Below are 13379 nucleotides of genomic sequence, written 5' to 3'. Positions count from 1 at the left end.
ATAAATGTCATATTGTGGGTTACAGATAATTAACTGACTAATTTTGCATGAATGTTTATTCTTTATTTGCTTTGTTTTTGTTTTCCTTGCTTTCTCTTCAATCTTCATCTATAGACTGGAGGATTTTCCTACATCTCCTACAAGCACAGCCAAACAAGAGTTTCTGTATGTCACATTATTATGTTTAATAGTCTTGTAATTATCTGTGTTTAACAGCTAATGGCTGCATTCCTCGTGTGTGATTGTGTAGGCAGATGTTGCTTGAATACATTTTAGTTTAACATCTAATAATAGCTAGGTCAGGTGGCCTGAAAATGTGTCCAAAAAAACCCAACTAGTAAGGTTTCTTTTAACAGTCTGGTTTTAGGGGCAGTTATTACATTATACTGTCAGTACTGTAATGCTAGAGTGGTTTCACTGATTTAAGTTCTTTAGGTATGCTTCTGTGCTTATTTTAATGAGTGAAAATAATGCTGATAAATGCGGAGGACAGAAAGGAGAGAGAATTTTTAACTTGGTAAGAAAGTGCTGTGCTCGCTGTGGTACTACCTGTTGTGATCTGAGTATGATGAGGACCATTTTTGTTTACTTCAGTGCTGAGTTACTAGCTGTGCTGACTAGGCTGTGCTAACATAGAATGTTTTCCTTAAAACTTTGCTTGTGCATCTGTTGCAAATGAAGGTGAACCCTTTCAGGTCCCTTAGTTCCCTACGTGTGAAAGTAGTTTCTTGTTTGGAGGCCTTATAGCCTGTTGTGTAGTGGGAGAAAGCGTTTGTTCAAGACGTAATGGGAGAATCATCGTTTTTGGAATTGGCAAAGTAACGTAGAGTTACTTCTGAATTAGTTACTTGGGTGTAATTTAACTGTTAATTAAATATTTTAACAGTATTCCACCAGACCTGTTATAGATATTTCACAGTATGTAAGCCAACTACAGATGTGTAGTATGCAGTGCTCATTCAGAATAAATGTATAGCAGCCCAGTTGTTCTCTATTCCACTTTGCTGTGGACGTAGGCTTTATGTAGACCAGACAAGTGAAAGCGAAATTCATTAGTTACACAAAATATGCAAGTATATTAGCAGAGATGCACTGTTGATCTTGCTTGGTACTTGGGATGTCCAGACTGAGAATGTTATTTCCAGTCATCCGGTTCATCCATGAGAGCTATGTTAGCTTATTTATTTATTTACTTACTTTAATTAAGGAAGTGCGTACAGTAGTATGAATTAGCATGGGCTCAGATTTGGCTACAAACTCAATACCAACTTCAATTCAACTTGTTTTACTTTTAAGCAAATCTAGAATAAGATTACACTATGTGGTAGGCATCAGTTGAGTGTTGTCTGTCAAGCCCTAACTCCCTGAGCAGTTAATACAGCAGTGTTTTGCATTACTGAAGGAAGAAAAATATATTCTTGATTGGCCTCACAATAGTTCTGTCAGAAAGCTTAGCTGGTGGAGTTGAGCAGAAAACATGGAAACGTCAACAGAGAAATAATCACAGAATCATAGAATGGCTTAGGTTGGAAGGGATCTTAAAGGTCATCTAGTTGTGTTCTTACTGCCTTATGGAGTCAAATAAATCTGCCCTTTTCTTATGTAGTACGTCTGTATAAATGTTTTCTTCCTGAAATTACTTGCCGATTAAGGTTTTTTTCCCTCTTCATATTGAGCTTCCAACCTAATATTTTAATCTGTAACTGCTTTAGGTCTCTTGTAGCTCTTGCATAACAGTGAAAATCTGAAACTGTTTCTGGAACTTTAGTGAATGAATCCACTGTAGATAGGCCTGTGATTGCACAACAGTGCTGTGGACTTCTTTGTTATAAGCAGAGGGATGATGGTTTTTTTTTTGGTTAGCTTTGGGCTAACCAGTTTAACATAATAATCAGCCCTGTGTTAGAATCTTAACAGAACAAGCATTGCTTAGAGAGTAATTAGTTTTTGTAGGTTTTAGCTAATGTTCAGAATATGCAGCACTATTTGTCTTTCTCTCTGAGGCTGTAATACTCTTTGCTGTCTACATAATAAATTCCCTATTCCCCCTAGATAACCCATGAGTAATTAACCTGAATTTAGAAATGTAAATGTGTTACCCCTTGCATCCTTTTTAATAGGAGCTTAGTGAATTCTGATATGCCAAAATTTCATTATACAATCAACAACTGTCATCTTTGTGCGTTTCCATTTTCATCTTATATAACCATTGTGAACCACATCTTCATTAAAATAATACTAAAATAAAGTTTTGGCTCATACTAGTCCAAAATGCCAAGTCTTATAAGCATCAATATTAATTGACTAACCCATTTATCAGTTCCTATGTATTCTTTGCTAAGTGAGTATTCCTTCCATGGACTTTTTTGGATTCTGAAATCAGATTTCACTAAGTCATCTTATAAAAAGGATGATTTGAGTATATTCCTGAGAAGGAATTGAAGTGGAAGGCTCTTGTTTATGTGTGTGAAAACTTGTCGTTCTATGTGCAACCTAATGTGTGTAAATTCAATCGATCTTAGATCGTGCAAGAATAACACTTTAACAGGTATTGGTATTTTTGCAATGCATGCCTTGTAGGTTTCTTATAGTGTAGTTGTCTGTGGCATGTAGTGCATCTGTGTGCATAAAATGAACGGAAAAGTAATGTGTATGTAGTTCATAAACTTATCTGAATACTAGGAAATTAAGCTAATACCTAAAACCCATTTTAACATAAAGTTTTAACTATTTTGAAAGCCTTGCAAATAAATCTTGTTTCCCTTTCTGTTAGAACTGTAGTGAAATGCAGTATTGCCAAATCCCAAGCCTTGTATAGTGCCCAGAGAGGGCTGAAAACAAACAACGCTGCTGTGGTCAAAGTTGGAGCCATCAGCATCAACATTCCTCAGCACCCTGCCACGCTGCACAGCATGATGGTGCGCAGTTCTCACCAGCTCTCCAAGCAGATTTCAGATCTCATCAGGCAGCCATCGACTGCGTAAGTGCTGTTTGCCTGGCACATCAGAATGCCACTCACTGAATGCCTTCCGTTTATGGCATGGCACTACTTTGAGCAAATGTGAGTGTATCCTGTTAGAATAACAAGTCTTTTCTGATCTTCGTCATATATAGCTCTCAACCCACAAAAGAAGATGTTGCGACTCCTTTGCCCTCTGAAAAGACTCCAACAAGTATTAATCAAACACCTGTTGAAACAAATGAATTTCCACAGCTGCCAGAAGGCTTAGAAAAGAAGCCTATAGTTCTTAAATTCAGTGCCATGATAGATGGTATAGCTATTGGTGCAGCACTCTTGCCCTCTCTAAAAGCGGAATATAAGATGGGAAGAATGCGGAGTCATGGAATGACAGGTAAGATTTCTCTGAAACTAAACATTATGGCTTTTAGCTTGGTCCTGGCAGAAGGATCCAAGAGGACTGGGTATTTCTGTAAAGCCACTGTGAGAGGTTTGAGTATTGCTCTTGGCTGTTTTGTTTGTTCGTTTGTTTTTAAGGTAACTCAGATTCGTATGGGTGTATATCTATAGCTCTGTGGACATACACTTTTCAGTAACAGTTTAAGATTTTTTTTTAATTCTAAAAGTGAAAGAAATATTCTTTTCTTATTCTAAAAGTGTTCTTATTTTAGCATAAATAAGGATTCTTTTTCTGGTTGATATTATTACCCATTTTCCTTTAACAGGTGCCCAGACAAGATTTAATTTTGAACTTCCAAGTCATAGATTGCGCTTCACTTCAAAAGTCTCTGCCACTGATATGTCAACCATTCCTCCTTCAGCAAGTCTCAACCTTCCTCCTGTCACTATGTCAGGCAAATATATCATGGAAGAACATGATACTTACTCCGACCAAATATGGAGTATAGATGAACTGCCTGCTAAACAAGGCTATTACCTACAGGGGAACTACTTACGTTGTGTGGCTGAAGTAGGTGCTGAAAACAAGACATCTTTGATAACTGTTCTTTGTATTTCTATCTGTGCATCTTCATCTTAGCTTAATTATCTGCATTCTCCAGAACTCTCAAATGTACAAGTTAATCTAAATATAACATCTGTAATTGCATGAAATAGAAACTGTGTTTAGTTTGATGAGCAGCCAACATAGTAAACAGACAGAAACACTATATTTGGAATATTTTGAATGTTATTTTGTGTAAACAAATAAGTTTCAAAATATGTCTTCCTTTTTCTCTTAGTCATCAGTCAAGTAAAAGCATATTATGTTGATTGTTCAAGTGTCATTTTAAACTCATAACTTAGGCTTTTGTATCAGATAATTGCTATACATTTTGCAAAAATATGTATTTTTTTAAATCTGAAAATACATATTTGGATGTGTAGGTAGGTGCATAACAATAAGGAACAGCTAAGTGCAACTTTAGCAAATCATTTAAAGTTTTGTTTGTACACTGTTTTCTACTCACAAGTTCTAGTGTGCTCCAATTTCCACACTATTGGCTTTTTTTTTGTCAAGAATGATTTAATAGGCATACATATTTTCAAAGCCAAAGAGCTAAAAATATATTGTTTTAAAAACATAGGTATGACAACTGTTTTAAAGTTGTGGCTTTTTTTACTTCTGTAGGTTGGTTCCTTTGAACATAATCTCACAACTGATCTCTTGAATCATTTAGTATTTGTACAAAAAGTGTTCATGAAGGAAGTGAATGAAGTCATACAGAAAGTTTCAGGTAAGCAGAACACAACAAACTTTAATTAAACTTCGTTTGGTGGCAACGTTTTATAGTTCTCTGAATCTGTTATTTAATTCAAACACCCTCATTTTGTGTCTAACACTGCATAGAAGCAGGCAACAGAGATTGAGTTTCAGGTGAGAACTGAGACTGTGGAAATTTTCATAGGTGTTCCAGGGACAGGATGTTTTACAGGGAAACACAATAAGTTTTGACATAATAATCCAAAGTTGCAAAATCACTTGGTGCTGTTTCTCGTTATTGTACAGGAATTATTTCTGTTTATCTGTTTAGGCACAGTCAGAATTACAAAGCATCTATTTTTTAACATAATCTAATGGACTAAAGGGTTTTTCTGTGTGTAAGCTGAATCAGAATTTGCACAGCATTTAATAATAGCTCCAATCCCTTCCAGCTCTTCCTGTTAGATAGCTCATCTTCTCAATCTGAAAGAGAATCAGAACATTTCAAAAGCAGGAGAAACCTAAAGCTGATAACTTGTGCCATGCAGGGCTGTTTTCACTTCAGCAAACAACTTCTGACACTCCAAAGACTGGAAAAACAGTTATGAAGTTGATGCTGTTGTTGTTTGGGGTTTTTTAATTGGCTTTTTTAATTGATTTTTTTTTCTGGTATCGAACTAGTGTGAAATGAAAAATACAGACTGGAAGTTTTGTTTTACAAATCTGTTATCCTTCAGCAGTTTAAAAAATATGCAGTATTTACCGTGGCTATTATACAATAGATGAGGAGGTGAAAAGAGAAGCCAAGAGGTAAAGAACAGTAGAAATGTTTTGGTGCTCTTTAGGTCAAAATAAGAATTAGTAGAAGGGATAAACAAATGATATTAAAAAGGAAAGCGGTAGCTAATATAAGCAATATCAATATGCAAAATGCATAGACTGCTTATTAATAAATAATATAAATAAAGAAAAATAGACAAAATAACCATGAGAAATAAAGGAAATACAATTTTTATTAGTTAAAGTTTTGAAGGCATAAGGATGTAGGAAAAAGGATGTTACTGAATAACAAACATGAATGCATGTTCAGGTGGGTGGAATTTCAGGTAGCTGGATTTTAATATGCCTCCAGGTATCTGAAAAGGCTGTTAAAGAAATAAAGTGACTAGTGAGAAAAAAAATCATTAATAATTGGAAAAAAGGACAGCTTTGTCCTTTGGATTTACAACCAAGTAATTTAGAAGGCTTAAGCTTCCCAATTAGTCTAATAAACTGAAGTGGATTTCCTAAATACGGTTTCTGTTTCACTAAAATACCAATAGCTAGTTCTTATGCAAAGATAATATGCAAAGTACAAACAATGTAAGGTGGAGTTTCACAGACTACGATCTAATTAATGGATAGAGCGCTGTAAAAATAGCTTATAATATCTATGTGGATAATATATGGAAGAATAGTAACTTCTCTTGCTCCTCAGAGCCCTCAGGTTACTACTGTAGATTTGCATGATCATGTTTAAGAATGCTTAAGGGTGGTAAAAAACCAGAATCATAGAATGGTTTGAGTTGGAAAGGACATATAAGGTCAAGTTCTAACTCCACTACTGTAGACTTGGACACCTCCCCCTATATCAGAGTCCCATCCAGCCTGGCCTTGAATGCTTCCAGGGAGTGGGCATTCACAACCTCACTGCAGAGAGGAAAGACACTCAATAATTATTGGGTGATGAAAAACTTACTGTATATAACATTTTAAAAATCTGATTTAACTACCAGTTCTTACCACCAAATAACTAATTAGAAGAGTTGGCATTTTTCAAGAGAATTAACAACCTTAGCCTTTCCCCATTACAACCTGTTCCTGTAATCTAGGACAGAATATAGATCAGATCTCAAGGGGTAGTTAAGATAAGATTGCTGCTTAAACTTAGGAGCATATAACTTGGCATGAAATGTGCCAGGATGAGGAATTAAGTACTAAATTAAATTGCCAGAGATTACCTTCTTCTCTGTTATTGAAAGATATTGATACGATTTCAGTTCCTCTTTCCATGAATGATATTTGGTTACTGTCTACTTTTTACTATCAAATAATTAAGAGATATGTATTCTTTTTCCTGCACCAATCTATTATGAAAATGAGATTTTCAAGTCGACTTACAGGCTTTAAGTCTTCCTACAGAAAGTCTGATGAGGGGGGATCATGCCTCTTTGTCTCTGTTTGGAGTAGGGGAATATGAGCTATATGTAATGAGCTGAATCTACACTTGTGTGTGTCATGTCTTCAACCTACATCTGTTTTTATAAAACTTCAACAAATTACTGATCGAAATGAGGCTTAATTCAGTGTCACTTTCATAATACCTATTTGTTTTATGGTGTTTTCTGTGTCAAAACTCTGAACATCTGTATTTATTGTATATAGGAGGTGAGCAGCCAATACCTCTTTGGAACGAACATGATGGCACAAGTGATGGAGAAAAGCCAAAAATTCTTCTTTACTCATTGAGCCTACAATTTAAGGTAATCTTATAATGATAAAACAATGCTTCTAGATACTAGTAATGGCGGAATAGTTTAGTTTATACATGAAAGCTAACTGAATCAAGAATACTTTGCATAAAGGGAAAGATAAAATTTTGAGCTTGGTTCCACTAATCATTTAAGATAGCTTATTGAGGTTTCATTTTGAAAAATCATTATGCATTTCATTTTATTTATTTATTTATTTAAGCTGCAGGGTGAAAAGGATTTTTTGTTTTATTCTTCCCCCCCCCATTCTCTTTCTGCCTTGGAATTACACTTCAATAGCTGTACCTTCTTTATTCATTAAGGGGATTCAAGTGACAGCTACAACTCCCTCAATGCGAGCTGTGAGATTTGAAACTGGATTAATAGAGCTTGAACTCTCAAACAGACTTCAAACCAAAGCAATGCCTGGAAGTAGCAGCTACCTCAAACTGTTTGGGAAATGCCAGGTGGATTTAAATCTGGCACTAGGACAGATTGTTAAACACCAGGTTGGTGCTCACCATCTTTCCATGTGCTGTTCAGTCTTAGTGGAAAATGATTTAGAAACACAGAACCGAGCCAACTGATTGTTTTGTTTTGTTTGTTCTGATCAGACAACGGAGGTGTCACCTGGAGTCTCTAGTTCTATGATACAGAAATATTTTGTGTTGCCTAGAAATTTGTGTTTTAGAATCTATAGATGTGGTATTACAATAAATAATCTGAATAGTTATTTTAGTTAATGTTTTATGATAAATAAGAAAAATGACACTGCATTTGGGAACGAATGGAATGAAATTGATTATCCTCAAAGGAGATTTGGATTGAAGAGGAAAAGGGAAAAGAAGAGATTTTTACTTCTTGTTGTAATTCTACATTTTGTCAAATAGACTAACTTATTTCTCCCCCTTCCTGACCTCCTCTCTGCTACAAACTCCTCCTCTCAATTTCTGAACATTCTAAGGTTTATGAAGAAGCTGGCTCAGACTTTCATCAAGTTGCCTATTTTAAGACAAGAATTGGATTAAGAAATGCTCTCAGAGAAGAAATCAGTGGCTCATCAGATAGGGAAGCTGTCCTTATTACTTTGAACAGACCAATTGTTTTTGCTCAGCCTGTGGCCTTTGATAGAGGTATGGAAGAGACAATTGCTACAAAATTTGTTTCCATACAGAGCAAGCTATTTTATTTCTGTTTTTTTTTTTTTTTTGGCAAACAGGCTTGATTGTTCAAGATTCAATTTATTTCCTGCCAAACCAAAATGTTTAATGAAATATACTAGCTGAGATATTTATAGGAGATCTACTAAATTCCTCGTGTTTCATCTACTAAAAATTCCTCATGTCAAAAATTCCATTTGCTGATATAATTAGTTCTCAGGTAGTTTGGAGTAATATGCTTTTGTAAGACTTTATTAAGCTGAGAACAGCATTGTATTCTGTATTGTAGACCAACTCTGCTGGTCTTCTCCTTTGCAGCATAAGCTTCTTACGTACATCTTGAGTGTGTATGTGTGTGTATATGCACTTATACTTATTGTTACATGTTCACAGCATAAAAATAATAGTAAAATTAACAGTAGTTATAACAGTAAAAATAACAGTAAAATTGTCAAGGAAAAAGAACATTTTTAGTGAGTGTGGGCGTGTTGTTTTTTTTTTTGTATGAGTTCATTTCCACTAAGCATTCTGGTTTCTTCCTAAAGCTGTGCTATTTTGGCTGAATTACAAGGCTGCATATGACAACTGGAATGAGCAGAGAATGGCTTTGCATAAAGATATTCATATGGCCACAAAAGAAGTAGTAGACATGCTGCCTGGAATCCAGCAAACTTCTGCACAGGCGTTTGGGACCCTATTTCTTCAGCTGACTGTAAACGACTTAGGAATTTGCCTGCCCATCACAAACACACCTCAGGTAATTGAAGTATCTGAAGCAACGTGGCTGTTAAATCTGTTGGAATGCCCATTTTTATGTTTTATATGGCTTTTATGTACCTGAATGCGATTTTGTGTTATACCAGTGAAAAGTTGTAGGATGTTAATAATTGCAGTAGCGACACTTCTCACGATGGAAATGGTGTTCTATTTTAAGACCAGACTAAGGTATGCATGCATGGTTCCCTTGTTTGGGGGAATGTACTGGATTCTCATTTACACCGCATACTTGCATGCACTTGTGAACATTTCCATGGAGTTTCCAGTGGCTCATATTTCCTTGAAAACTTACATCAGAAATTTCAATTAATCTTTTCTTTTTCATATTGTAATAAACAGAAAAGCTTTTTGAAGTACTGAAATTCTAACTATTTGTTGTTTAATCAACACAAGGAGTGACAGTATGAATAACTACTTTGTATGTATTTTTCAAACAGTTACTGTCATTTAAGAATTCAGACTGGATTATGGAAAGAGATGTAACTGTAGTCATTGGCACGAAGTGCATCATTGTAGGGCAGGGGAATTCTATTATGTTACACACTATAATGTATTTTTTCATGTGTTGTTAATTAGTTTATGCATTAAAGTAATGCCTACACAGTGCGTTGTGCAATGTGTTAATGCAACTCATTCTGTGAGGGAATGTGCATTGTATAATGTTTCTGGAGTCCCTTCCAGTCTTAAGTTTAACAAAAAATGGCTCGGTGGAGTGTCTGTAGTTTCATGCTTTGTGGCAACACAGCAATCCTTTCATAGGCTGTGCAGGTTTCTGAGTTTTTGGCAACCAGTATGGCATAGTGCAGGACATTCCCTTGGTTTCGTTATGTCAATCTGAACACTGATTCTTTCTTCAGATTAATGGGGAGGTAGCTAAATTGGTGGTTCTTGCTTTCTTGGAAGCGTGAAGCTTTATGTGAAGGAGCAGTTCTTTGTAGATCTGTATTCCTTTTGTTCTTTCTATCTTAGAAATAACTGCAGTTGTGTCTGACTCTTCATATATAAGAGTATGATCAGCACCTCCTAACTATAAAAGGGAAAACATTACGTTGCCAGTTGGCAGCAGTTTAAAAAAACCAAAATACATAGCAGTGGAGCATTTTAAGAATAGATAATGCTAGATAGCTTCAAGAGAAAACCTTGGATTCAGAGATTGTTCCAGTGTCAAATAGGGAGTATTCTTAAAGGGAAATAATTTCATAACAGAAATGAATCATTTTAATGATGTAGTCATAATGCATTGAAATGTGCAGGAGTAATGAGGCAATAACCAAGAACTTATAATGACATAATGATCTTGTTTCTGGCAGCCACAGACAAAGCAGATGGCATTTTGTGATTTTATGATAAAAAATGACAGTGAACTATCTTAAAAAAAATCTAGTTAATAAAGCTGTATATAAAACAGTGTATTTTCAATAAATACATTGAATGAAAAGACATATTGCTTTAGAAAAGGGAGGGTATGGGCTTTTAAATTTTTTTTTTTTTGCCGATGAGCAAATTAGTAGACTATCATATACAAAGGGCTGGAAATTAATCAGACAATCTGTGTATTCAATACTCTGCATCATTGTAGATAACAAAATAATCATCAAGAAGTATTGCAAGTCTTAAAGTTGCTTTTCATCATCATTTAATCAACTTAAAACCTTTTATTTTTTACAGAATAAAGCCCTGAATTTCTGTTCTGTGTTTAAAGGTTCAAATGGTTGATAGCACTTCAGTATCTAGTCCATGATCAAATGTGAATTTTCTTTCTTTTTCCAGAAGAGCTCTACTTAACCCTGCCGTGGTTACAAGATAGGTATAGAAAACAGCAATTCAAGGCTTTATATGGACAGATGTGATATTTTTGAAACTTTGTGCAGAGAAAGGAAAATACAAGAAGATATGAGAAGGGGATCAGCTTTCTGATAGGGAAAGATAAACATAAAGTGTGTAGTCAATATTCAACTTTGCCATCTTGAGTAAACTCTCTGATATTCTTTTCCAGTCTAACCACAGTGCTGATCTTGACACTGGCTCTGCTTTAGTCCTGACCATCGAGAGCACATTAATCACTGCCTGCTCCTCAGAGTCTTTAGTTAGCAAAGGTCATTTTAAAAACTTCTGTATCCGCTTTGCTGATGGCTTTGAGACAAGTTGGGATGACTGGAAACCAGAAATAAGAGGAGATCTAGTAATGAATGCATGTAAGTGGCTTTGATTTCATATCGCATAATAGAATTGGAGATATAAATCTCCTTTTACCCTTTGTTGTGCCTTTTAAAATCCTGAGCTTTCCCCACAAATAAAAAGAAAAACCTTTGGCCTTGGAAAGCAAAATATTGTGGCTCTATAAGGTTATATTTCTGTTAAAAGTTGTTGCATTCCCTTATTAAGGGACTGTGTCTTACTGTGAGCATTAGTTTTAAGTTTTGTCTGAGAAATGTTGGAAGAATTACATGTACTGCTTTTATATGTTGTCATAAGGTCCCAGTAAGTTTTGAGTGTTTTAATATAGATGATTTTCATTTACATCACACTGAAGGTTCTAGAATTCATGTGAAATTTCAGTTTGATATGAGCTTGGTTATTACTGTGTAAAGTCACTTTACCTAATATGAATGAAGTAATTCAGTGGGAATTAAAACTAAAAATCTAGGCCACTATGCTTCAACTTTGATTATGAAGCACCAGAGACTTTAGGGGGAATTTGGGAAGTCTGGTCTAAAGCAACTTTCAAACTCTGTCCGCCTCACCTATGTATGTATGTATGTGCTTTATATGTAGGTGTTGTGCCAGACGGTACATATGAAGTATGTTCTAGGACAACAGGGCAAGCTGCAGCAGGTAATATACTTTTTAAATAATTAAATTCATGCATAAATAAAGGATTCCTAGAACAAGAAAATTAAGTCCTTTGATAACCATGTTGTAATTTAATTAGTATGGTTTTCTGTGTGTAAGTTTTTTCCTCGATTGGAGAATAGTTCTTTGTAACAGCAGTGCTGTCTTAGTGCTTTCTGAGGCATCTCCTTATTCCTAAGCTTTCTCCTCCCAGCCACTCCTGCTCAGTTCTGACATGCTTAAAAAATAAGTGACACTGTCTTGGTCCTGCTACCTGCTGCTTGGTGGTTCTCATATCTGCCCAAATGTTGCATCTGCAGTGTCCCTTATACCCATAGTTTTGCTCACGACAATCCCTCACTCGCTTTTCTATGTTGAGAAGATTTAGGAATAAAACACATGGCTGCAGTTAATAAAAATTTATCTTGGGTGGAATTCTGAGTGGAGAAAAACGGTGAATTCAGTTAGAATGTGTTTTTTTTCCTTCTGTAATTCTGCTTTTCACAAGATCTGTATTTTGGTGATATAAGGTGGCACTCATTAAAAAAAATCCTGGAAAGGTATGGTATTTAGCCAACAAGCTATATATATATTATTTCTAGCCTCACTGTTGAAGGACTTGAAACAGTTAAAAGAAAAAAAAAAGAGAAGGGGGGGGAATTTAAAAAAGTCAGTATTGTTTTCATGCAGATGAGCATCCTTTTGACTTCCTGCTGTTAGAAATCCAGTTTTCATCATTATTTTTGCTGAAGGTTATGTATTTTCATTAGATTTGTCTGTGTACATCATTTTTTGAAGAAATTATTAACTTAATAGCTGTGAAGTTGTAGCAGCAAGCTGTGGAATAGATTTTCCTCAAAGTTGTTCCCAAGTGGGCAGTAAAGACATTTCTTTATAGCTGATAAATGCTGTCCTATATAACTGGCTAAACATGCCTTTTTTTTTTTTCTTTTAATAAATTCAGAAAGTAGTAGTGCTGGAACCTGGACACTGAATGTGTTATGGAAGATGTGTGGTATCGATGTTCATATGGATCCAAACATTGGGAAAAGATTGAATGCTTTAGGCAACACCCTCACAACACTGACAGGAGAAGAAGATATTGATGATATTGCTGACCTCAACTCTGTAAACATAGCTGACTTGTCAGATGAGGATGAAGTTGACACTATGTCTCCTACTATACATGCAGTAAGTGAATCAACCTAAATATGTATTATTGATTGCAATGAGCTTGACAAAGTTTTCAGTCAAAAGGAAAGATCTTAGTCTTGAGTTTTTTGAATTCAACTTGCTAATCATAGCTTATGTGATTCACATTTCAAACTAACCAAAACAATTGTGTTCATTTTCTAATGCTGTATTTCAAACTCAAGTAGTCACAGATTGTATTTCTACTGGTGTTATTTACAATTTGCATTTGGAAACATAGAGGTATG

The 13379-nt window shown here is 35.3% G+C and overlaps 1 protein-coding gene across 10 annotated transcripts in view; it reads left to right on the top strand.

Moving 5' to 3' along the window:
* BLTP1 (bridge-like lipid transfer protein family member 1) overlaps positions 1-13379 on the top strand; it is a 106249-nt gene that overhangs the window by 66500 nt on the left and 26370 nt on the right. For 9 of the 10 annotated variants that reach the window (XM_065736816.1, XM_065736813.1, XM_065736818.1 and 6 more), the window contains exons 49-60: positions 115-165; positions 2774-2980; positions 3115-3353; positions 3685-3929; positions 4590-4695; positions 7086-7183; positions 7495-7680; positions 8136-8304; positions 8877-9088; positions 11105-11303; positions 11884-11943; positions 12905-13131. In XM_065736816.1, coding sequence (XP_065592888.1) covers positions 115-165; positions 2774-2980; positions 3115-3353; positions 3685-3929; positions 4590-4695; positions 7086-7183; positions 7495-7680; positions 8136-8304; positions 8877-9088; positions 11105-11303; positions 11884-11943; positions 12905-13131 — 1999 coding nt within the window. The remainder of the gene's footprint in view (positions 1-114; positions 166-2773; positions 2981-3114; positions 3354-3684; positions 3930-4589; positions 4696-7085; positions 7184-7494; positions 7681-8135; positions 8305-8876; positions 9089-11104; positions 11304-11883; positions 11944-12904; positions 13132-13379) is intronic. The other variant, XM_065736814.1, reaches the window with a different exon arrangement.

The sequence above is a fragment of the Cyrtonyx montezumae genome, unplaced genomic scaffold (assembly GCF_038088225.1).
Source record: "Cyrtonyx montezumae isolate F1298 unplaced genomic scaffold, pur_monq_1.0 scaffold_2, whole genome shotgun sequence".
NCBI classification, from domain to species: domain Eukaryota; kingdom Metazoa; phylum Chordata; class Aves; order Galliformes; family Odontophoridae; genus Cyrtonyx; species Cyrtonyx montezumae.
This window is presented reverse-complemented; position numbering and strand designations above follow the sequence as displayed.